The sequence below is a fragment of the Leptodactylus fuscus genome, chromosome 1, assembly GCF_031893055.1.
Source record: "Leptodactylus fuscus isolate aLepFus1 chromosome 1, aLepFus1.hap2, whole genome shotgun sequence".
NCBI lineage: Eukaryota > Metazoa > Chordata > Amphibia > Anura > Leptodactylidae > Leptodactylus > Leptodactylus fuscus.
The window spans coordinates 306,717,296-306,742,885 of record NC_134265.1 but is presented as its reverse complement, the minus strand read 5'-3'; the positions used below and the strand labels follow the sequence as shown (position 1 = coordinate 306,742,885).

General features: G+C 43.8%; 1 protein-coding gene across 2 annotated transcripts in view; it reads left to right on the top strand.

The window, feature by feature from the left end:
* The window catches only part of FGL1 (fibrinogen like 1), a 38,819-nt gene extending 14,172 nt beyond the window's left edge, over positions 1 to 24,647 (top strand). For both annotated transcript variants that reach the window (XM_075258789.1, XM_075258788.1), the window contains 6 exons: positions 2,292 to 2,472; positions 3,978 to 4,137; positions 13,193 to 13,290; positions 17,033 to 17,121; positions 18,841 to 19,028; positions 21,898 to 24,647. In XM_075258789.1, the coding sequence (XP_075114890.1) occupies positions 2,292 to 2,472; positions 3,978 to 4,137; positions 13,193 to 13,290; positions 17,033 to 17,121; positions 18,841 to 19,028; positions 21,898 to 22,057 (876 nt within the window). In that variant the 3' untranslated portion in view covers positions 22,058 to 24,647. The remainder of the gene's footprint in view (positions 1 to 2,291; positions 2,473 to 3,977; positions 4,138 to 13,192; positions 13,291 to 17,032; positions 17,122 to 18,840; positions 19,029 to 21,897) is intronic.
* The last annotated feature ends 943 nt before the right edge of the window (positions 24,648 to 25,590 follow it).

Below are 25,590 nucleotides of genomic sequence, written 5' to 3'. Positions count from 1 at the left end.
TGATGGTATAATTCTTTATGGTAAGGGGGCAGTCAAAGGCTGGTGGAGGTGGTAGCTCTGCATGTCTTCATGAGAAAAGCTTACAGTTCTATGGATTAACTCCAATATAACAGGATACAAGACAATTGTTGATTTAAAAAAAAAAAAAAAATGGTATCTCTTCACTTTTGAGCATAGTATATACTCCAGACAAAGCTGCATGTTGATCCAATAGTGCAGCCAACTCCAGAATCCTTGGCGCTCTCCAGGATTAGAATCTATTGGCACTTAGTGGAATTATGCTATGGATTTTCTTTCTTTTTTTATATCTCTTTTTTTATGGGGTTGTGAGCCCCATATAGGGATCACAATGTACATTTGTTTTCCTATCAGTATCTCTTTATAGAATGGGAGGAAATCCACGCAAACACAGGGAGAACATACAAACTCCTTGCAGATGTTGTTCCTGGCCAGATTCAAACCCAGGACTCCAGCGTTGCAAGGCTGCAGTGCTAACCACTGAGCCACCGTGTTTCCCCTTTTATATCTCTTTTTAATTGATTTTTTTTAAATACAAACATAATATAAATGTAACCAAAAAATAAACCATAATTACATAGTTATTAACAAGAAAAAATATAAGTTAAAAAAATAAAGTATTGGTACAGGGACATTATGCCCTGTGTTTTCCATGTTCTCATGGATTAGTAGCAGCAAAACAGCCCCAAGGCAATATCCGGGTTCTGTCTCTGTAAGTAATTCCCTTTATTGCAAAATGTGACAATGAGAAGAGTGACCAAAAAGGTAAAATTGTGTGGTTTGTCCACGTTACACAATTCCATTTCCAGCGTAAAGTATATTTTGCGATGTTCATATGTGGTTTTTGCTGATGTGACAGACTTTTTCATGGACGTTTTCCAGGGGCTTTTCAATTTCCTAAAATATCAAGATTCAGCAAAATTACTCACCATGAAAAAGTACTCATCCAAACGTTGCAGCCACTTCAAATAGTTGATCCAGCCATGGACCCAGATGTCTGACCCATCCCTGTCTGTCTTTGATTCAGAATCTATCCTAAGGTCATCAATTAATAAGTCCTTCAAAACCCCTTAATCTAGTATCTTCACATTACTTTGACCAACATACTATAGTCCTACTATTTTTTGCATTTCTCCATGGTGGTTTATAAAGATCCTTCTAAAACATCCATATGTATATCAGGACATATAGACAGAGGTTGTCCAGTTAGGCCCCACTTCCCCTCATGATTGAATAATATCACCTCAAATTTATTCTACACATTTATTACCAAAAGAAGAAAACAATTGCAATTGAGGTAGTAAAATAGGAATCTAACAGTACTCACCTCAACAGTAGTTGCACAAATGATCCAGTGTTTTCCATGTTCTCACGGATCAGTAGCAGCAAAACTACCCCAAGGTATCTACAATTCACTGTATTTGGCAGTATCAGGGTCCTGTCTCTGTAGGTAGTTCCCTTTATTGCAAAATGGGACAATGGCAAGCGTGACCAAAAAGTTTAAAATTCTGTGTCATCTGTCCACCTTACACAATTCTGTTTCCAGCGGCAAGTACATTTTGCAGTGTACATACAGTATGTATGTTTTGCTGCTGTGAAAGACTTTTTCATGGAATTTTTCTATAGGGTTTTCAATTTTCTAAAATATCAAGATTCAACTAGAGATGAGCGAGTAGTATTCGATCGAATACTACTGTATTCGAAATATTCGTACTCTATCGAATACTATTAGCTATTCGCCGTAAATATTCGATTCAGAACCAGCGTTGATTGGCTGAATGCTATAGCATTCGGCTAATCAACGCTGGTTCTGCAGCAGGCTCGTCCTTGCTAGTCGGGAGAGCTGGCAGCTTGCTGTTACGAAGGAGCAGACTTTTTATCATAGGAATATGAGAAAAAGTAAGCTACTTCGTAACTGCAAGTTGCCAGCTCTCATAGGAATGCATTGACCAGCGTTGACTGGCCAGTGTACAGCATTCGGCCAATCAACGCTGGTTCTGCCGGAGGCTCGTCTGTGAGGAGGCGGCAATTTCCAAAACCCATCAAAGCGCGTATTTTTCCGCACTGTGGGGATGAGATTCGCTAGAATCCCCTCCACTACACAGTGACTGTAAAATACCAGCAGCGTTTCTGCCATGAGAATCCGGCAACGTTTATGCCACAATGGGCTCTAGCCTTAAGGTTAGGACCAGAATCCAACAACCTGAATTGCAACTGTTATATTTTCTTTTACGCATTATATTAACATATGTACATTGGTTGCTTTTTCCAAGGCTTTGGACGAGTGTATGCAAGAACAGCTAAGGCTGAAGGCCCAAGTGAGACTTCTCGAGCACCAAACAAAATTACAACAAATAAAAATTGAGAATCTGTTACGAGAAAAGGAGCTTCAGTTCATGGACCGAGGAGACGATATGGTAGCTATTGACCTTGGGGACAAAAGAACATATGCAGGTAAGGCTTTCTTAAAGGTGCTTTCCAGGACTTTTTAATTGATGACCTGTCCTTATATCATCAATTTAATAACCATGGGCTTCTGACATCGGGGATCACCATAGTCTAGCTATTTGAAGCGGCAGCAGTGGTCCCAGAGAGATAATTATTTTTCACAAGCCATTTGATGTCACGATCAGTCACATGGCCTGATTGCAGCTCAGTCCCATTCAAGCAAATAGGCCGAATAGGAATACCATGCAGTTCCGCAGCACAAATATACGGCTCTAACTTCGGAAGTACTGAGGAGGCTGGAGCACTCATCCAAACACTGCAGACACTTCAAATAGCTGATCGGCCATGGACCCAGGTGTCTGACCCCTGTCCATCTTTAATTTAAGATCTACCCTAAGGTTATCCATTAATAAGTCCTGCAAAACACATTAATCTTTACATTACTTTGACCAAAATATTATACTCCTACTTTTGGCTTCTCCCCATTGTGGCTTATAAAGACCCACTCTATAGAATCCATATGTAATAGCAGGACATATGGACTGAGGTTGTCCAGTTAGGCCACACTCCCCATCATGATTGAATAATATCACCTGAAATGCATTCTACACATTTATTACCAAAAGATGAAAACTATTGTAATTTAAAGGGGCTCTGTCATTGGGAAAAGTCATTTTTAACTAAGCACATACATGCATAGCCTTTAGAAAGGCTATTCGACAGATAATTTTTGTATGTAAATTGCCTCAGTGGTTTTTGAATGAGCCCGTTTTTATCTATATGTTAATTAGCTTCCAGCATGCACAGGAAGTCTCATTGAGTACTGTCTGCTGTATGTACAGCACAGGCTGCTGCTGACTCTTCAGCCTTCCCTGCTCTCTCACACACACACAGCAGAGAGTGCTCGCTGAGACTTCCGGTGCTCACTGGAGGCTAATTAGCATATGGATAAAAACGGACTCATTCAAAAACCACTAAGGGGATTAATATACAAAAGGTAGGTGTGGAATAGCCTTTCTAAAGGCTATGCAAGTACAGTATGTGCCTAGTTAAAATGACTTTTCCCAATGATAGAGCCCCTTTAAGTAGTAAAATAAGAATCCAACAATACTCACCTCAACAGTAGTCACACAGATGATCCAGTGGCTCCCCCACCATTTTGTTTACTGGCTACCTACCTACAATTAGATACTACAGTTTGCTGCAGCCATCACCATTGATATCATTGCAGAGCTCACAGATGTGCTTAGAATACATGTATATAGCCACAATGCTGACACAGCAGCAACTATATAAATATATACGGTATACAGCGTGGAGGCAGTTTAACTTGTACAAAAGACCAGTGGAGTATAATTTCAATCTTTATAGTGGTCTCTCAGCAAAAGGAATTGGAATCAGACTTGCTGCTATGACTAACTACTCCAGCATGAACTAATTGAAATAAATCAGTAAATGAAATGCTATATACAGTAATTACAATTATTGTTTGTTTGTGGCTTTTTTAACAGACTGTGGAGAGATCTACAATGATGGCCATAAACAGAGTGGATTCTATAAGATTAAACCCCTACAGAGCAACACCTCATTCTCTGTATTCTGTGACATGTCCGAGGGAGGGGGATGGACAGTCTTTCAGAGACGCTCTGATGGAAGTCAGAACTTTAAAAGGTAATTATTACATTTGTTTAGAGCTTTAAAGGGGTGTTCCAGTTCTTTTTGTTCCCATAGAGAGGCTTAAAATATCAAATACTATATACTCACCTGTCTGTTCGCCCCAGGATCAAGTAGAGAGTCTATTCAGGTCCCCTGTCTTTTTGCACACACGAGTGTGCCAGACAAGCACTAGCCGAGGAGTGATGTTCTTTTCGAATGGAGAATTAGTGCTCAGCCAGTTATTGGCTCATGTGCAGGCAGAAAGTTACCAGGGACCCAAAAGGAGACTCTGTACTGGATTCCCAGCCCAATGGACAAGAGGGTAAACAATATCAAATGTCAGGGTCTGGGGTTGCTAGGTGGGGTGGCATAGACACACAAGTCCAGTTTCTTTAGTCCAAAACAAAGGTAGAGTTTATTTTCACTCAAAAAGGTAGTGCAGCAACAAAAGGAAACAATACAAAAATAAATACCCAGCTAGGCTCTAACTAAACATAGAATAGGTTACCTCTAGAGATGAGCGAACAGTGTTCTATCGAACTCATGTTCGATCGGATATTAGGCTGTTCGGCATGTTCGAATCGAATCGAACACCGCGTGGTAAAGTGCGCCATTACTCGATTCCCCTCCCATCTTCCCTGGCGCCTTTTTTGCTCCAATAACAGCGCAGGGTAGGTGGGACAGGAACTACGACACCGGTGACGTTGAGAAAAGTAGGCAAAACCCATTGGCTGCCGAAAACATGTGACCTCTAATTTAAAAGAATAGCGCCGCCCAGGTTCGCGTCATTCTGAGCTTGCAATTCACCGAGGACGGAGGTTTCCGTCCAGCTAGCTAGGGCTTAGATTCTGGGTAGGCAGGGACAGGCTAGGATAGGAAGGAGAAGACAACCAACAGCTCTTATAAGAGCTAAATTCCAGGGAGAAGCTTGTCAGTGTAACGTGGCACTGACGGGCTCAATCGCCGCAACCCAGCTTTCCCAGGATCCTGAATGGAATACACTGTCAGTGTATTCCCGTATACCCGATATATACCCCCGATACCCGTTCCAACGGTGTGCCCCCCCACCTTCACCCCAGAAATACCCTGCAAGTCCCCTAGCAATAGAATTGGGGCTATATACACCCACTATTTTTGCTACTGCCATATAGTGCCATTGTCTGACTGGGAATTCAAAGAATATATTGGGGTTACGTGCACCCACAATTTTTACTACTGGTATACAGTGCCAGTTTCTGACTGGGAATTCAAAGAATATATTGGGGTTATAAATACCCTCATTTCTTGCTACTGCCATATAGTGCCAGTTTCTGACTGGGAATTCAAAGAATATATTGGGGTTACGTGCACCCACAATTTTTACTACTGGTATACAGTGCCAGTTTCTGACTGGGAATTCAAAGAATATATTGGGGTTACAAATACCCTCATTTCTTGCTACTGCCATATAGTGCCAGTTTCTGACTGGTAATTCAAAGAATATATTGGGGTTACGTGCACCCACAATTTTTACTACTGGTATACAGTGCCATTGTCTGACTGGGAATTCAAAGAATATATTGGGGTTATAAATACCCTCATTTCTTGCTACTGCCATATAGTGCCAGTTTCTGACTGGGAATTCAAAGAATATATTGGGGTTATAAATACCCTCATTTCTTGCTACTGGTATATAGTGCCAGTTTCTGACTGGTAATTCAAAGAATATATTGGGGTTATAAATACCCTCATTTCTTGCTACTGGTATATAGTGCCATTGTCTGACTGGGAATTCAAAGAATATATTGGGGTTACGTGCACCCACAATTTTTGCTACTGGTATATAGTGCCAATTTCTAACTGGGAATTCAAAATGCGCAAGGCTCCCGGAAAGGGACGTGGACGAGGCCGTGGGCGAGGTCGGGGGAATGGTTCTGGGGAGCAAGGTAGCAGTGAAGCCACAGGGCGTCCCGTGCCTACTCCTGTGGGGAAGCAAGCATTGCGCCACTCCACAGTGCCAGGGTTGCTTGCCACATTAACTAAACTGCAGGGTACAAACCTTAGTAGGCCCGAGAACCAGGAACAGGTCTTGCAATGGCTGTCAGAGAACGCTTACAGCACATTGTCCAGCAGCCAGTCAGACTCTGCCTCCTCTCCTCCTATTACCCAACAGTCTTGTCCTCCTTCCTCCCAAAATTCCCAAGCTTCACAGAACAATAACCCCAACTGTCCCTGCTCCCCAGAGCTGTTCTCCGCTTCTTTCATTGTCCCTCAACCTGCCTCTCCACGTCACGATTCCACGAACCTAACAGAGGAGCATCTGTGTCCAGATGCTCAAACACTAGAGTCTCCTCCATCTCCGTTCGATTTGGTGGTGGATGACCAGCAACCCACCCTCATCGACGATGATGTGACGCAGTTGCCGTCAGGGCATCCAGTTGACCGGCGCATTGTGCGGGAGGAGGAGATGAGACAGGAGTTGGAAGAGGAAGTGGTGGATGATGAGGACACTGACCCGACCTGGACAGGGGGGATGTCAAGCGGGGAAAGTAGTGTGGATGTTGAGGCAAGTGCAGCACCAAAAAGGGTACCTAGAGGCAGAGGCAGAGGTCAGCAGCTTAGGCGAAGCCAGGCCACACCCAGAATCTCCCAAGATGTTCCAGTTCGTACCCAGCCCCGAAAAACTCCCACCTCGAGGGCACGTTTCTCGAAGGTGTGGAGTTTTTTCAAGGAATGCGCCGAGGACAGATATAGTCTTGTCTGCACAATTTGCCTCTCAAAATTGATTAGGGGCTCTGAGAAGAGCAACCTGTCCACCACTTCAATGCGCCGTCATTTGGAATCCAAGCACTGGAATCAGTGGCAGGCAGCAACGGCAGGACAAAGGCCGCCTGCCGTTCACGCCACTGCCACTGCCTCTGCCACTGCCTCTGCCACTGCCACTGCTGACTGTGCTGGCGATGCACTCCAGAGGACGAGCCAGGACACCACTTCATCTGCCTCCGCCACTTTGTTGACTTCTCCCTCATCCTCCCCTGTTCCTGTCTTATCTCCTTCTCCTGCACCATCAAAGGCACCATCAGGCGCTTCTTTACAACAACCCACCATCTCTCAGACATTGGAGCGGCGGCAGAAATACACTGCTAACCACCCACACGCGCAAGCCTTGAACGCCAACATCGCTAAACTGCTGGCCCAGGAGATGTTGGCGTTCCGGCTTGTTGAAACTCCCGCCTTCCTGGACCTGATGGCAACTGCGGCACCTCGCTATGCCGTCCCTAGCCGTCACTACTTCTCCCGGTGTGCCGTCCCCGCCTTGCACCAGCACGTGTCACTCAACATCAGGCGGGCCCTTAGTTCCGCGCTTTGCACAAAGGTCCACTTGACCACCGACGCGTGGACAAGTGCATGCGGACAGGGACGCTACATTTCACTGACGGCACACTGGGTGAATGTAGTTGAGGCTGGGACTGCTTCCCAAACTGGCCCGGTGTACCTCGTCTCCCTGCCTAACATTCCTGGCAGGGACACGAGAAGAACACCCCCCTCCTCCTCCTCCTCTACCGCCTCCTCCTCCGCCACCGCCTCCTCCTCCGCCACCGCCTCCTCCTCCGCTGTTAGATTGACCCCAGCTACGAGTTGGAAACGTTGCAGCACTGGCGTTGGTAGACGTCAGCAGGCTGTGCTGAAGCTGATCAGCTTGGGGGACAGACAGCACACTGCCTCCGAGGTGAGGGATGCCCTCCTCGATGAGACGGCAATATGGTTTGAGCCGCTGCACCTGGGCCCAGGCATGGTCGTTTGTGATAACGGCCGGAACCTGGTAGCAGCTCTGGAGCTTGCCGGACTCCAACATGTTCCATGCCTGGCCCACGTCTTCAACCTAGTGGTGCAACGTTTCCTAAAGAGCTACCCCAATGTTCCAGAGCTACTGGTGAAAGTGCGGCGCATGTGCGCCCACTTTCGCAAGTCGACAGTAGCCGCTGCTAGCTTAAAATCTCTCCAGCAACGCCTGCATGTGCCACAACACCGGCTTTTGTGCGACGTCCCCACACGCTGGAACTCAACGTTTCAGATGTTGAATAGAGTGGTTGAGCAGCAGAGACCTTTGATGGAATACCAGCTACAAAACCCTAGGGTGCCACAAAGTCAGCTGCCTCAGTTTCTCATCCATGAGTGGCCATGGATGAGAGACCTTTGTGACATCCTACGGGTGTTTGAGGAGTCCACAAGGAGGGTGAGCTCTGAGGATGCGATGGTGAGCCTTACAATCCCGCTCTTGTGTGTTCTGAGAGAATCCCTGATTGACATCAGGGATAACTCAGATCACACAGAGGAGTCAGGGATAGCATCCGATCCGTCACAGCTGGAGAGTAGGTCCACACATCTGTCCGCTTCATCGCGTTTAATGGAGGAGGAGGAGGAGGAGGAGGAGGAGGAAGAAGAGTTGTCCGATGATGTGATGGTGATACAGGAGGCTTCCGGGCAACTTCGAATCGTCCCATTGTTGCAGCGCGGATGGGTAGACATGGAGGATGAGGAGGAAATGGAGACTGAACTTTCCGGTGGGGCCAGAGGAGTCATGCCAACTAACACTGTGGCAGACATGGCTGAGTTCATGTTGGGGTGCTTTACAACCGACAAGCGTATTGTCAAAATCATGGAGGACAACCAGTACTGGATCTTTGCTATCCTTGACCCCCGGTATAAAAACAACATCTCGTCTTTTATTCCGGTAGAGGGGAGGGCCAATCGCATCAATGCTTGCCACAGGCAATTGGTGCAGAATATGATGGAGATGTTTCCAGCATGTGACGTTGGCGGCAGGGAGGGCAGTTCCTCCAGTAGGCGACCAAGTTCTCACCGGTCCACACAAACGAGGGACACACTGTCTAAGGTCTGGGACACCTTGATGGCACCCCCTCGCCAAAGTGCCGCCACAGAGGTTCCTAGTGTCACCAGGCGTGAGAAGTATAGGCGCATGTTGCGGGAATACCTTTCCGACCACAGCCCTGTCCTCTCCGACCCCTCTGCGCCCTACACGTATTGGGTGTCGAAGTTGGACCTGTGGCTTGAACTTGCCCTATATGCCTTGGAGGTGCTGTCCTGTCCTGCCGCCAGCGTCCTATCTGAGAGGGTGTTCAGTGCAGCCGGTGGCATCATCACTGACAAGCGCACCCGTCTGTCAGCTGAGAGTGCCGACCGGCTCACTTTGATAAAAATGAACCACCACTGGATAGAGCCTTCATTTTTGTGCCCACCTGTGTAAAGCACCCCAACATGAAACTCCATGTCCGTACTCAACCTCTCCAATTCCTCCGCATCCTCATACTCATCCACCATAAGCGTTGCACAATTCTGCTAATACTAGGCTCCCTCCAACATGATTTCCCCCAACTCTGCTGGTTAGAGGCTCCCTCCACCCTGATTTCCACCAACTCTGCTGGTTAGAGGCTCCCTCCACCCTGCTTTCCCACAACTCTGCTGGTTAGAGGCTCCCTCCACCATGAATTTGCCCAAACTGGGCTGGTTAGAGGCTCCCTCCACCATGAATTGGTCCAAACTGGGGTTTTTAGAGGCTCCCTCCACCATGAATTTGCCAAAACTGGGCTGTTTAGAGGCTCCCTCCACCATGAATTGGTCCAAATTGGGGTTTTTAGAGGCTCCCTCCACCATGAATTTGCCCAAACTGGGCTGGTTAGAGGCTCCCTCCACCATGAATTGGTCCAAACTGGGCTGGTTAGAGGCTCCCTCCACCATGAATTGGTTCAAATTGGGGTTTTTAGAGGCTCCCTCCACCATGAATTGGTCCAAACTGGGCTGTTTAGAGGCTCCCTCCAGCATGAATTGGTCCAAACTGGGGTTTTTAGAGGCTCCCTCCACCATGAATTGGTCCAAACTGGGGTTTTTAGAGGCTCCCTCCACCATGAATTGGTCCAAACTGGGGTTTTTAGAGGCTCCCTCCACCATGAATTGGTCCAAACTGGGCTGGTTAGAGGCTCCCTCCACCATGAATTTGCCCAAACTGGGCTGTTTAGAGGCTCCCTCCACCATGAATTGGTCCAAACTGGGCTGGTTAGAGGTTCCCTCCACCATGAATTGGTCCAAACTGGGTTTTTTAGAGGCTCCCTCCACCATGAATTGGTCCAAACTGGGGTTTTTAGAGGCTCCCTCCACCATGAATTGGTCCAAACTGGGGTTTTTAGAGGCTCCCTCCACCATGAATTGGTCCAAACTGGGGTTTTTAGAGGCTCCCTCCACCATGAATTTGCCCAAACTGGGCTGTTTAGAGGCTCCCTCCACCATGAATTGGTCCAAACTGGGGTTTTTAGAGGCTCCCTCCACCATGAATTGGTCCAAACTGGGGTTTTTAGAGGCTCCCTCCACCATGAATTGGTCCAAACTGGGGTTTTTAGAGGCTCCCTCCACCATGAATTTGCCCAAACTGGGCTGTTTAGAGGCTCCCTCCACCATGAATTGGTCCAAATTGGGGTTTTTAGAGGCTCCCTCCACCATGAATTGGTCCAAACTGGGCTGGTTAGAGGCTCCCTCCACCATGAATTTGCCCAAACTGGGTTTTTTAGAGGCTCCCTCCACCATGAATTGGTCCAAACTGGGGTTTTTAGAGGCTCCCTCCACCATGAATTGGTCCAAACTGGGGTTTTTAGAGGCTCCCTCCACCATGAATTTGCCCAAACTGGGCTGTTTAGAGGCTCCCTCCACCATGAATTGGTCCAAATTGGGGTTTTTAGAGGCTCCCTCCACCATGAATTTGCCCAAACTGGGCTGGTTAGAGGCTCCCTCCACCATGAATTGGTCCAAACTGGGCTGGTTAGAGGCTCCCTCCACCATGAATTGGTCCAAATTGGGGTTCTTAGAGGCTCCCTCCACCATGAATTGGTCCAAACTGGGCTGTTTAGAGGCTCCCTCCACCATGAATTGGTCCAAACTGGGGTTTTTAGAGGCTCCCTCCACCATGAATTGGTCCAAACTGGGCTGGTTAGAGGCTCCCTCCACCATGAATTGGTCCAAACTGGGTTTTTTAGAGGCTCCCTCCACCATGAATTGGTCCAAACTGGGGTTTTTAGAGGCTCCCTCCACCATGAATTTGCCCAAACTGGGCTGTTTAGAGGCTCCCTCCACCATGAATTGGTCCAAATTGGGGTTTTTAGAGGCTCCCTCCACCATGAATTTGCCCAAACTGGGCTGGTTAGAGGCTCCCTCCACCATGAATTGGTCCAAACTGGGCTGGTTAGAGGCTCCCTCCACCATGAATTGGTCCAAATTGGGGTTTTTAGAGGCTCCCTCCACCATGAATTGGTCCAAACTGGGCTGTTTAGAGGCTCCCTCCACCATGAATTGGTCCAAACTGGGGTTTTTAGAGGCTCCCTCCACCATGAATTGGTCCAAACTGGGCTGGTTAGAGGCTCCCTCCACCATGAATTGGTCCAAACTGGGTTTTTTAGAGGCTCCCTCCACCATGAATTGGTCCAAACTGGGGTTTTTAGAGGCTCCCTCCACCATGAATTGGTCCAAACTGGGGTTTTTAGAGGCTCCCTCCACCATGAATTTGCCCAAACTGGGCTGTTTAGAGGCTCCCTCCACCATGAATTGGTCCAAACTGGGTTTTTTAGAGGCTCCCTCCACCATGAATTGGTCCAAACTGGGGTTTTTAGAGGCTCCCTCCACCATGAATTGGTCCAAACTGGGGTTTTTAGAGGCTCCCTCCACCATGAATTTGCCCAAACTGGGCTGGTTAGAGGCTCCCTCCACCATGAATTGGTCCAAACTGGGGTTTTTAGAGGCTCCCTCCACCATGAATTTGCCCAAACTGGGCTGTTTAGAGGCTCCCTCCACCATGAATTTGCCCAAACTGGGCTGGTTAGAGGCTCCCTCCACCATGAATTTGCCCAAACTGGGCTGTTTAGAGGCTCCCTCCACCATGAATTGGTCCAAACTGGGCTGTTTAGAGGCTCCCTCCACCATGAATTGGTCCAAACTGGGTTTTTTAGAGGCTCCCTCCACCATGAATTGGTCCAAACTGGGGTTTTTAGAGGCTCCCTCCACCATGAATTGGTCCAAACTGGGGTTTTTAGAGGCTCCCTCCACCATGAATTTGCCCAAACTCTGCTGGTTAGAGGCTCAATCCACCCTGATTTTCAAAACAAATGTTGGTGCCAACCTCAACTTACTACAAGGGCCAAATTCACTGCTGGTGACAAGCTCTCCTCACTGCAAGTGCCAAATACACATGTTTCAAGGTGTTTTCCTACTGTCAGAGAGGTGGTATTGAGTGTGTAAAGTGTGTAGTTGTTAGGCTGTGATGTTGGGGTAATAGAGGGTCTTTGGTGTGTTAGATGCCCCCAGACATGCTTCCCCTGCTGTCCCAGTGTCATTCCAGAGGTGTTGGCATCATTTCCTGTGGTGTCATAGTGGACTTGGTGACCCTCCAGACACGGATTTGGGTTTCCCCCTTAACGAGTATATGTTCCCCATAGACTATAATGGGGTTCGAAACCCGTTCGAACACACGAACAGTGAGCGGCTGTTCGATTCGAATTTCGAACCTCGAACATTTTAGTGTTCGCTCATCTCTAGTTACCTCACCTAGAATAACAGAAATCATAAGCCAGTAGAATCATTCAGGACACAGCTCCAAAAATATGACCTCTCTGTGTTGTATCTCCAGCCAAGCTCTGCCAAAGTATTGCTGCTGGATCTGACTTCTTAAGCCTCCTTTGATGAGCAGAATCTCTGCAGCTGAGTCGCTACCGGAACATCCCCAAAGTGTGGATTGGAGGGGGGTGGAATGACAGTTCCCACTACCAAACCTACCTGCCATTCCTAAAAATCCAACCCAATACTGAGCATTTACCAAAATGCTCAGCACACGAAAGTTGTCTGCTGAGAACAAACGTTCTTTCTGGAGTTTTCTCATCTCACCCATCTGAGTAGTCTGGGTGAGATGTACACCCCCTCCATTACCTGACCAGCCATCGGCTTACACAAACAATATCAAACAATGTAGAGCTAATGTAGTAAAATGTTCTGACATTCTCTTTCATAATTCTGTGTTCATATTTTCATTGAGGAATTGGAATGACTACAAACAAGGCTTTGGCGATTTCACTACATCAATGGGCGAATTCTGGATTGGAAATGACAACTTGCATTATCTAACATTACAAGGTACCATTTTTTTTATAATATTGCACTGCATATTCTATAATATATAATGGAGATGTGTTACGTTATTATATATGTGTTGATATGATGTGTGTTATTTGGATGCATTTCTCTAATCACAATTAATTCTTTTTTTTTTTAATGTAGATTGTGAGCCCCATATAGGGATCACAATGTAGTTGTTTGTTTGTTTTTTAATCTATTAGTATGTCTTTATAGACTGGGAGGAAATCCACACAAACATGGGGAGAACATACAAACTCCTTGCAGATGTTGTTCCTGGTGGGATTCGAACCCAGGACTCCAGAGCTGCAAGGCTGCAGTGCTAATCACTGAGCCACCGTGTTGCCCCACAATTAAGTCTTATACAAATGGTCATATTGTAGCTATACACAAGCACTGTGTAGTAATTTGCCATAATACAATGCTTACTACTACTATTGGTTCTTACTGTGCCTTCTGTTCAGTCTGTGAGTGGCAGGTTATAGAGCAGGAGGAGCTATGAAAATTGATATATGGTTTTGTAGGAAAATATTTAGTATAACTTCTAATTCATTGATCTAAATCCCTGTTAATTCTGGGCTTAGAAGGAAATGCATTCTTATTAGCCAAACACTAGCTAATGCAGGTGCCAATAATTGCATTTCCTGTGTGATAGAACTGCACACAGGAAACAGAGCAGAAGGACTAGTGTCAGGAGAGAACTGTGGGGGATCGGTGGAGGTAAGTAGCCATGTTCATTATTTTGTCATGCCCTACTAATCTCAACTGCATATAATTAAGATTTCCCCTACAAGTACTGACGCTCTCCAGGATCTGGAATTCATTACTCAGGAGATGGGTGGCCAGTAGGCCGGAGTGCAGCAATATTCTGATGGAGAAGGGGGAATGGTTAACTGTTTGCATGGGGGATCCATTTCCCCCATGGCAAATCTTGGGTACACCTCTATGGTTGATTACTGAGTAAGACCATATCCCTAAGGTATTAGTTATGATGGTTATATCAGTCTGCTCAGCTCCCCCTGCTCTATAATATGCTACCTGCAAATCAGATAATAATTTTGCAATAGAGCGCCATATGGATTGAAGGCGCAGCATATGTCAAGCACGAATTGTCAGTGTCCCAGAGAATGGAACTGCAGAGACTTCTACACATAATTCTACACAGCTTTCTACATATCCTCTATATCTTTAATATGATCTTTTTTTCTTTTTGGCACACAGACTTGTGTTATCTGCTAATGGGTTAATGCAGGCAGTCAGTAACAATAGCCTGTACACAAGGCTGGAAGCTTTCTGCAGCCCTGTATTATATATTTACCACCTGTAGATGAACATTTCATAACATTCAATGACATTACCATTTGCAACAGATGCAGTTATCTAATGTCATATATTTGGCTCCGAGTTGGAGGTTCACTTTTGTAGTTACATTTTTGGTAACTGAATATTCACATAGAGAATTATTGCTAAGATCTACAATGCGTGAATGCGTAGATTTCACTTCAGACAGAGACAAGAGAGATGTCCTTTTATTAGCAAGCCATTCTACGTCCCATATACTGCTGTAAAATGTGACTGGGACATAAAGCAGGCAATGCCTGGAAGCAGATCGGGAAAATTCAATCTCACGCATGAGTAGTTCATGATTCCGGAATGACTATAATAAAATAGCCATCTCTGCCTGCAAATACCAGCAAATCCATCTACTTTACTTACTAAATGGAGCCAATATTTTCTTTTTTTCATACATACGTGGAGGTTAAAAGCTCTACAATTAGATGCATTAGTACATCTAGTACATAGGCCCAAAATGCACGTGTGTTACTGTAGATAAGACAAGGAAAATCCTTTATTGTGACCTCTGCAGGTGCATGGATGACTGATGATCTGCCAGAGTCAGCAGTGTGTATCAGGTTATACGCTTCATTCTGCATCTCCTCAATGAGCATGAAATGTGCTGTATCAGAAGTCTGTTACTGCTACTCAGCAGAAAGAACCTGTATACTACTGACTTACACTCAACACCAAAATAACAATTCTGCACCTTATTTTCCTATAGGGCTATAATGTTCCATTTCATACCTCCTAGAAATTTATGCGTAAACTGTCTGGCACTGTGAGCACTGCTAACACCCACTTGTCAACATCACTGACACCACAACTTTTAAAAATAGAAAAAAAACCACACAAAAAAAAAAAATCTAAAAATTCAAATCACCCCCTCCTTTCCCTCATTCTTCAGGCCGATTAGGCTAGCGAATTGGCCTGAAGACATTCCCTCCTCCTGACTAGGCCCATTCATTGAGCCTAGTCCGGAGCGGAGTGCATGATTGCACCGGCATCCAGTCACGGCTACCCATTTTTTGGTCTGGAAACTGAGGCAGCCTCCGCCTCAGTTCCCGGACCAAAACACCCCGTGTGCACTCAGCCTAAAATTGGCAAAAATGTGTTTTAGTTTATATTTATAATTACATAAAATTCAGATTTTTTTCCAGCTTCTTAGTCCATTGTATAGAGCATTAAATGGTGGGATTAGGACTTATAGTTTGTCCACATGAAAACAAACACTCATGCATTCATATGAACTAAAAAATAAATAATTATCACTCTCTGAATGTTAGGAGTTGAAAACTGAAACACAAAGAGAAAAATTTCCCTGTCCTTAAGGGGAAAAAGTCACAACACTAATGAATACCCTTGGGACAAAGATGTTAATTTTAGCTGCGGAATTGTAAGCGTGTTGCCTATGGATTTAATAGGGGAAGGAAAAGAGTGGAGAAAAATGCAGCAAAAACTAAATAAAAAAGGCTGCGGGAAAAAAAAACAATGCTCTTCTACTGCATTTTTTTTCTGAGCACTTTTTAGCTGCATTTTTCTATGTGGGGCCTTAACCTGTAAGTATTGAGATTCCTGGACAACCCCTTTAATAAAGTTACTGTATATGTTCACATGATCAAGAGAGGTTTACTAACCCATCTAGACTCATTTTTGGTATAGATGGGCGTAAATGTGGCAAATCTCACAGCTTTTTTTTTTTTCTCCACAGATGTGCCACATTGCTAGTTATTGCTCTGTTCAGAACTTTTTATGAAAGTGGGTAGAGCTGAGCAGAGAATAAGGCGTGGGCACCCAACAAAATTACTACAACTAGCACTATGGCGTCAGTTATACCAGTCTCTGACTGGCAGACATTTCAATTCTGGCGCTTCCTAATAGAACTCTATTGGGAGGCTTTTTTGTAGGCTGATTTTGAGGCGGATTCAGCGTCAAAATCAGCACCAAAGAACTCCGTGTGCACTGACCCTAAGGCCCCATTTTGCGGAAACGTAGCTTTATCTGTTGCAGATTTTGCTGTGGTTTTTAGAGCCAAAGTCAAAAATGGCTACAAAAGGAATGGGAAATATATAGGAAGTTCTTACACTTCTTTCTGCTCAATCCACTCCTGGCTTTGGCTCAAAAAACCGCAGGAAAAGCTGCAACAAAAAAAACTACATTTCCACAACGTGGGGCCTTAGCCTTAAATTACCCTGGATGTATTTTGTCTTGTTTTTTTTTGTGCCTATATTCTACTTCTTTATAATGCAGGATACCCTACGTGTGGCGTTTTTGTTGAGTTCTTCCCATAGAAATCAGTGGACAAGAAAAACAGAACAAATAATAATGTGTTACTGGATAAGCAGGATAAACGTTATAAAAAGTGGTCTCAGAATTGCATGTCATTGATTTTTTGCTTTGTCCTTAGATGACTACACACTGAGAATAGACCTTCAGGATTTTGAAGGACAAAGGAGATTTGCAGATTATAAGAGCTTCAGAGTTGGAAATGAAGAGGTAAAAACTTGTGTGTCCCCACTGCTGGAAAATACCATTTTATAAAAATGAAAGGAATCCTATCATTAAAACGCAATTTTTTGTGACTAACACGTAGGAATAGCCTTAAGAAAGGCTATTCTTCTCCTACCTTTAGATGTCTTCTACGCGCTGCCGTTCTGTAGAAATCCCGGTTTTCGGAGGTATGTAAATGAGTTCTCTCACAGCATTGGGGGCAGGCCCCAGCACTCAAACAGCACTGGGGGCTTCCCCAATGCTGCAAAAGAACTCTCCAGTGACGCCTCCATCTTCTTCAGGAACGGCCTCTTCACGTGTCTTCTTCCGGCACTGGGGGTCAAACTTCTAGGCCTTGGGCCTCGGCAGAGCCGACTGCACATGCCCGCGGCTACAAGAAAAAATACCATTTCAATGATAGCATCCCTTTAAAAAAGATCCTGTTTATATGGGAAAGCTCTGAAATTCCTATTTTTGGTGCAATTTTTAAACCATAGCATGTCCTTTATATGGTATTTATGTGTCATTTTTGCCCCATTGACTTTAGTGGCAAAATATGCAGTCAAAATCCTATATGTAAAACTGGAATCAGAAAAATGGGATTAATTTAATTCTATTAAATTAGAACAAGTAAATAAGGCTTTAGAAGAAAATATATAAAATGTTTAATATTCTATAAATAATTAGATGCATAGTTTGATGTATATTTTCTTGTAGAATCTTAATTAAAGAGGACCTTTCATGTCCTTGGGCACATACAGTTTTATATACCGCTAGAAAGCCGACAGTGTGCTGAATTTAGCGCACTGTTAGCTTTCGCGTTATGTGCCCCAGGGGAAAAGATGTCAGTCCAATTTGCGATAGCTCTTCACTGTCAAAACGGCATTCCTGACAGTCTAGCTGGGAACGCTCCTCCTGTACTGTCCGTAGCACTATACTGTCAGAGGGGGCGTTACTTATCACCCAGCCATGACACTGAGTGGTGAGGAATGCCCACCACAGTACTAGTTTATGGACGAGTACTGTCAGGAGGAAGGAGGGGGCCACTGCTAACCTTTCCTAACTCACATAGACCATCCCTGTACCCGATTATACTTTACCTGTCTTCTTCCTGTATTCCTTCGGCGGAGAAAGCGCAGCACTGTGCCTTGGCCTCAATACTTCTCTATTGCGCAGGCTCCCAGCTTGCAAAACAGAGATGTATTGTTGGCTTCAGCTCTAAGCCAGGACACTGGCTCTGTTGTGCATACGCCTGCTGACATCATCGAAGGAGGAGGAGCCGTTCCCTGGGGAAGAAAGCCTAGACAGGAAGAAGATAGGTGACTATGATGGTGTGGATGGAGGGAGGCGGAGTAGTAGTGACAATCTGTTTTCATCACCAGATAGTCAGAAAATGGATATGGGTAAATAGGCATTTTTGATTAATAATGTAATTTAGAAAGTAGAAGGGTGTTTAGATTAGTGTAGGGTTTTTTATTTAACCTGGACAACCCCTTTAAGGACACACCACCACTTTAAAACAGAAACCCACTGTGCCAGTCGGTCATTGTTAGTATTATATCTACCTGTATATTCTGTGTACTGTATGTAACCCCAAAATTTAAAGCACAATGGAATTAATGGTGCTATATAAATAAATAATAATAATAATGGTGGTGACAGGTCTTCTGTAATAAACATGACAGCTTGTCTTCTCTCTTTTACCACCCTTTTCCTCAACCCTAGAATGCTTACCAGGTAAGTTTCGGGGAGTACTCAGGTACTGCTGGAGACTCCCTGACTGGAGGTTTTAACCCAGAAGTTAAGTGGTGGGCAAACCACAATGGCATGAAGTTCAGCACATGGGATCGGGACAATGACAACTATGAAGAGAATTGTGCGGCGGAGGACAAAGGAGGATGGTGGTATAACAGGTAACATCTGTGCACTAGGAAGTAGTTTTTATTACTGGGACATGTGAAAGACACAGCTATTTATTGTCATCCTAATGTACAGACTGAGCCACCAGTTAGTTTTTTTAGCCTGTAGTAGCAGAGGATAGGAAAAACCTGTTCATGTAACTACATAGTTACAGCCCCGCTCCAGATATAGTCTTATCCTTAAAGGGATTCTACCATTAAAAACTTTTTTTTTTCTAGTTGACACGTCGGAATGGCCTTGAGAAAGGCTATTCTTCTCCTACCTTTAGATGTGTTCTTCGCCCCGCCGTTCGGTTAAAATTCCGTTTTCCGTCGGTATGCAAATTAGGTCTCTCCCAGCACTGGGGGCGGACCCTGCGCTCAAATAGCACTAGGGGTGTCCCCAGTTCTGCGAGAGAACTCTCTCCATCGCTGCCTCCATCTTCTTCTGGAACGTCCTCTTCATGCATCTTCTTCTGGCGCTGGGGTCACATTTGTACGCCTGCACAGTCGGCTCTGCCATCGGGCTGCGGGGAGAGCCGAATGCACATGCCAGCGGCCATGTTTTTGTGGCCACTTACGCGGCCATAAAAACATGGCATTTGGCTCTGCTTGCGGCCCGATGGCAGAGGCAACTGTGCAGGCGTACAAGTGTTACCCCCAGCGCCAGAAGAAGATGCATGAAGAGGACGTTCCAGAAGAAGATGGAGGCAGCGCTGGAGAGAGTTCTCTCGCAGCATTGGAGACGCCCAGTTTGCTATTTGAGCGCTGGGGCCCGCCCCCAGTGCTGCGAGAGACCTCATTTGCATACTGACGGAAAACGGAATTTTAACCGAAAGGCGGGGCGAACAACACATCTAAAGGTAGGAGAAGATTAGCCTTTATCAAGGTTATTCCGATGTGTCAACTAGAAAAAAAAAAAAGTTTTTAATGGTAGAATCCCTTTAAAGGGGTTGGCCACTTTCATAACAATATTGAGAGACAAATGTTATGGTTTGTATAATAAAAAGTTGTACAATTTTCCAATATACTTTCTGTATCAATTCCTCACAGTTTTCTAGATCTCTGCTTGCTGTCATTCATTCTGTTACTTCTAGAGGATAAAACTCTGACCATGGTCATGTGATTTACAGTCCATGGTCATGTGATGAGCACACAGGTGCTGCTTGTTATAGTCACAGCACAGTAATCAGACATCAGCCTGGTAATCAGCTGTGCACCTGTGTGCTCATCACATGACCATGGACAGACTTTTATCCACTTAAAGTAACAGAATGAATAATAGCAAGCCGAAATCTAGAAAACTGTGAGGAATTGATACAGAAAGTATATTGGAAAATTGTATATCTTTTTATTGTACAAACAATAACATTTGTTTTTCAATATTGGTCTGAAACTGGCCAACCCCTTTAAGGTTTAACTTTATTGCTAGCTGTTGTAATTGCCTTGCAATTGCCTTATAGGTCATATGACAACACTGTGTGATGACTTTGCAATAGTCAAAAAATGTTCTTTTAATCTTTGCTGGTTCATAGCAATCACCGAGTGAGATCCAGTGAAAAAACTTACCATAATAGAAGAATATAGGCAAAAACCATTGTGCTATTAAGTTTAGGTTTATTGCTAGGAGTAGCAGACTTCATTCCTTCCTTACATCCTTAAACTGCTGGTTTAGCTTTATGATTTATCTGCCTTCAGACCTCTATAGGCTTTACTAACTACTAACTGGTTCAGTGTAGTTATGGAATTATACAATATAGCCCCACATGTTAAAAGGGTTAGCTAGTTTCTGTTATTAGATCTGGGTGGGTACGGGTGTTGGACTGTACCAGATCAGTATGGCTCCTAGTAATGTTTAAATGTCTTACTGTGAGTGAACAGAGCAACTAACAGCATTTAAACATCACCAGGATTTGCACTGCCTTGGTACAGCTGATTTGCGGGGTTCTGGGTGTTGGATCCAGATGTCTAAGGATAGGCTATCAATATTAGAAACTGGATAACCCCTTTAAATTATAAATCAAGTCATCAAGTCTTATACAGACTGTTATTCATGCAATAGGTGTCCTAATGATTCATTCATTCATTATATGATAAGCACTCTGTGTGTTATTAGTACTGTGTGTGTATATATATATATATATATATATATATAGTCAGGGTCTGGGGTTGCTAGGTGGGGTGGCATAGACACAAAAGTCCAGTTTCTTTAGTCCAAAACAAAGGTAGAGTTTATTTTCACTCAAAAAGGTAGTGCAGCAACAAAAGGAAACAATACAAAAATTAATACCTGCCCGGCTAGGCTCTAACTAAACATAGAATAGGTTACCTCACCTAGAATACCAGAAATCCAAAAGCCAGTAGAATCATTCAGGACACAGCTCCAAAAATATGACCTCTCTGTAGGCTCTGCAGCCAAACTCTTCCCAAGTCTGCTGCTGGAGCTGGCTTCGCTCCCTTGATGAGCAGACTCTCTGCAGCTGAGTCACTGCCGGAACATCCCCAAAGTGTGGACTGGAGGGGGGTGGAATAATAGGTCCCACTACCAACCTACCTGCCATTCTTAAAAATCCAGGCCAATGCTGAGCATTTACCAAAATACTCAGCACACGAAACTTGTCTGCTGAGAACAAACATTCCTTCTGGAGTTACTTCCTCCATTACCTGACCAGCCATTGGCTTACAAAATATAGATAGATAGATAAATAGATAGATAGATAGATAGATAGATGGATAGATAGATAGTTTCTTCAAATTGTCTGAAATAGGTAGAAAGACAAATTAAATATTTAGAATAAAAATGGACATTAACATGTAGTAGTAGTGTGTGTTGTATCGTGCATCTTGTTACTGCGTGTAATTGCTTCTATGATCCTTCCACCAGGTGTCACTCTACCAACCTAAATGGCTTCTACTACAAAGGACCTTACACATCTAAAACAGATGACGGGATTGTTTGGTACTCATGGCACGGATGGTGGTATTCCCTGAAATACGTTGCTATGAAGATAAGATCTGTACACTTTGAGCCAAACCTTGTGTAAATTATTAAACTACTATTATTTTCATAGATCTGCACAGTCACAATATTTGTAGAGATTTATGTACCTCTTTACCACAGATATATAGTCATTGCTGCACTAAATCATTAACATGTCCTTCTACTTTTATCATATGTGGTATGTCTCAGATCTAGCCATACACATTAGATAAATGCTGGTGGATCCTGCTGACTTAAAGGGAATGTATTGTCAGAACATGACATGTGTCTAAATCAAGTTTTATGTTAAATATATATTTTTAACATTTTTGTAATTTTTTAAAAAAATTTAAAGGTCATTACGTTAACAAAAATTCAGATATGTTTCAGTTTACAAACGGGACACTGATCTTCAGTATAGGGCTACATTTCCTGTTTTAGTCTAAGCCCCACGTAGTGAGCTAAAGCAAAAAAGCGCTTTGGGAAAAACCGTATTGGCAACACATTCTTGCAGCGCTTTTCACAGAAAATCTGCAGACGTCCCATATCATTGAAACTTCCTGCATTCATGGTTGTATCCACTGGCAATCAATCGAGACAACAGACTGGAATGTTTAATTACTTAGATTTTATAGAACTTTTTATTGTCTACAGTTCAGAATATGGTTACGTTCAGGGGAAAACCCCTTTAGACTAAGGTTCCACGTAGTGAGCCACAGCCAAAAAGTGCTGTGAAAAACACCACAGTGGAAACGCATTGCATTTTTTTCTGCAGCGCTTTTCACAGAGTTTTCCTCTGCAGACTTTCTGCTTCTGTTATACCTATATTGAAAACGCCGGCGTTTCCGTAGGTATAATTGAAGTGCGAGCATTTTTTAAATTGCAGCATTTCCGCTGTGGATTTTTTTTTCTGGAACCTGTGGATAGGATTAGCCAGAATCCCATCCATTTTGCAGGTAATGTGAAAAGCAGTGGCTAAATCGTGGCGTTTTGCAACACGGGATCCTGAGCCTTAAGCACAACTTATAGCTTGATGGGAAAGCTATAGTGACAGCGTTTACATAAAGATAATCAAAACTGTAACTTCTGTATTTTAAATGCATTGTTCAGGATTTAAATAAAAATATATATGGCTGATTTCTTCCAAAAACAGCACTACGACTGTCCATGAATTGTCCCTGGTAGCTTAGTCCTGTACAAACAGGTGTATGCTCAGAATCCACTAAAGCTATCTTGTGACATGTCACAGTGATATAATAGCAGTTAGTTAAAGGCGGTTATGATGGGAATAATACTTTTGGGCATTGCACTCACCATATCTCCACTAACTTAGGGCTGGGACACAAGAGTTCTGGCCTCTAGTTTCCCCCATTGGGAAATTGGGGTTTGTTCATATGGTGCTTTATACATAGTCTGTGTTCCATAGATCCAGTGTCAGCTTTAATGTTTGGGCATGCTTTAGCTTGCATATACATTTGACTAGTGCATAGCCTTAAGAAATTTCTATGGATCTTTACGGATATGTAATGTCCAAATTGAGGATTTTTATGACCATATAGATACAACTGGAATATAAAGAAGAGGGGAATTTAATTGATTTTAAGTGATCATACAAGTTTAGGGTTGCAAAGTGGCACATTTATTGGTGCCAAAAAGAGGGCAGGGATCCTGGTGGGTCAGGTCATGGCAAGAAAACTGTCAGAAGTTATAGCTGAAATTTCAGATATCCACTCTGGCACACATAACTCCCTGAGATGCCTTTTAATAATCTGGCATCTCACAACAGTCGAGGATTGTATTAACATATGTAATAAATTTCTCCCAATGTGTTCTACAGACTGGAAAGGATTAGATACTGTACAAGTTACAGAATATTTCATACACGGTCTGGAGAGTGAGGCATCTATGTGTATAGAGCATACATTATTTTAATTCTACATCCACCCTCTTATAAATGTGTTCTCTAGACTCCATTTTGGTCAGCTCAGGTTATTAAGTGGAGTGAGGGACAGACAGGACTATGTAAAAAAAAAACAACAACTTCTCATCCCATTGTGCATACTTGTGTAGAATTATAATTTAGTCTGTCTTTCATAATCATAAAACTTTATAGAAATCTTCTTGTCTTCATCATCTCATACATTTCAGCATCTACACTAGTTTCTTGTATATCCAGATGATGACATTGCGGTATAATGAACAGACACTGGTTGCTTACATACATGCACATACATAGAACATATGCATACACCACCCTTTATCCTACATTTCAATCTCTTGACGCTAGGTCCATGCTAGCATAGTCTCTCCATTGTTCTGGTCTGTCAAAGCAGTCCAACAGTTTCCAATGGGTCCGTCGGTTTAAAACTGAAGCCGGTGGAGGAAAAAGTCCTTTTTCCTCCACCGATTTTCAGGTGGACATTGTAACAGAGTCTCCAACAGAGACTCAGACACAGATGGGAATATAACACTTATCCTTAACCACAAACAGCGTGACAGACATGTGGAATGAGCACCCTAGACTGGTTCTATAGCATCACATGCATTCCCACTTCTGTCAAGATTTCTTGTAACTATATAACTGCAGCCAACAGTTACAAGCAATACTGCCGAGGGTTCCATATACTCTCCTTTCAAAGGGGCTCAATCAGCAAAATTATGCTGTATGAGCCCCACATACAGTCCTATGAAAAAGTTTGGGCACCCCTATTAATCTTAATCATTTTTAGTTCTAAATATTTTGGTGTTTGCAACAGCCATTTCAGTTTGATATATCTAATAACTGATGGACACAGTAATATTTCAGGATTGAAATGAGGTTTATTGTACTAACAGAAAATGCGCAATATGCATTAAACCAAAATTTGACCGGTGCAAAAGTATGGGCACCCTTATCATTTTATTGATTTGAATACTCCTAACTACTTTTTACTGACTTACTGAAGCACAAAATTGGTTTTGTAACCTCAGTGAGCTTTGAACTTCATAGCCAGGTGTATCCAATCATGAGAAAAGGTATTTAAGGTGGCCAATTGCAAGTTGTTCTACTATTTGAATCTCCTCTGAAGAGTGGCATCATGGGCTACTCAAAACAACTCTCAAATGATCTGAAAACAAAGATTGTTCAACATAGTTGTTCAGCGGAAGGATACAAAAAACTGTCCACTGTGAGGAACATAGTAAGGAAATGGAAGACCACAGGGACAGTTCTTGTTAAGCCCAGAAGTGGCAGGCCAAGAAAAATATCAGAAAGGCAGAGAAGAAGAATGGTGAGAACAGTCAAGGACAATCCACAGACCACCTCCAAAGAGCTGCAGCATCATCTTGCTGCAGATGGTGTCACTGTGCATCGGTCAACTATACAGCGCACTTTGCACAAATAGAAGCTGTATGGGAGAGTGATGAGAAAGAAGCCGTTTCTGCACGTACGCCACAAATAGAGTTGCCTGAGGTATGAAAAAGCACATTTGGACAAGGCAGCTTCATTTTGGAAACAAAAATTGAGTTGTTTGGTTATAAAAAAAGGCGTTATGCATGGCGTCCAAAAAGAAACAGCATTCCAAGAAAAACACATGCTACCCACTGTAAAATTTGGTG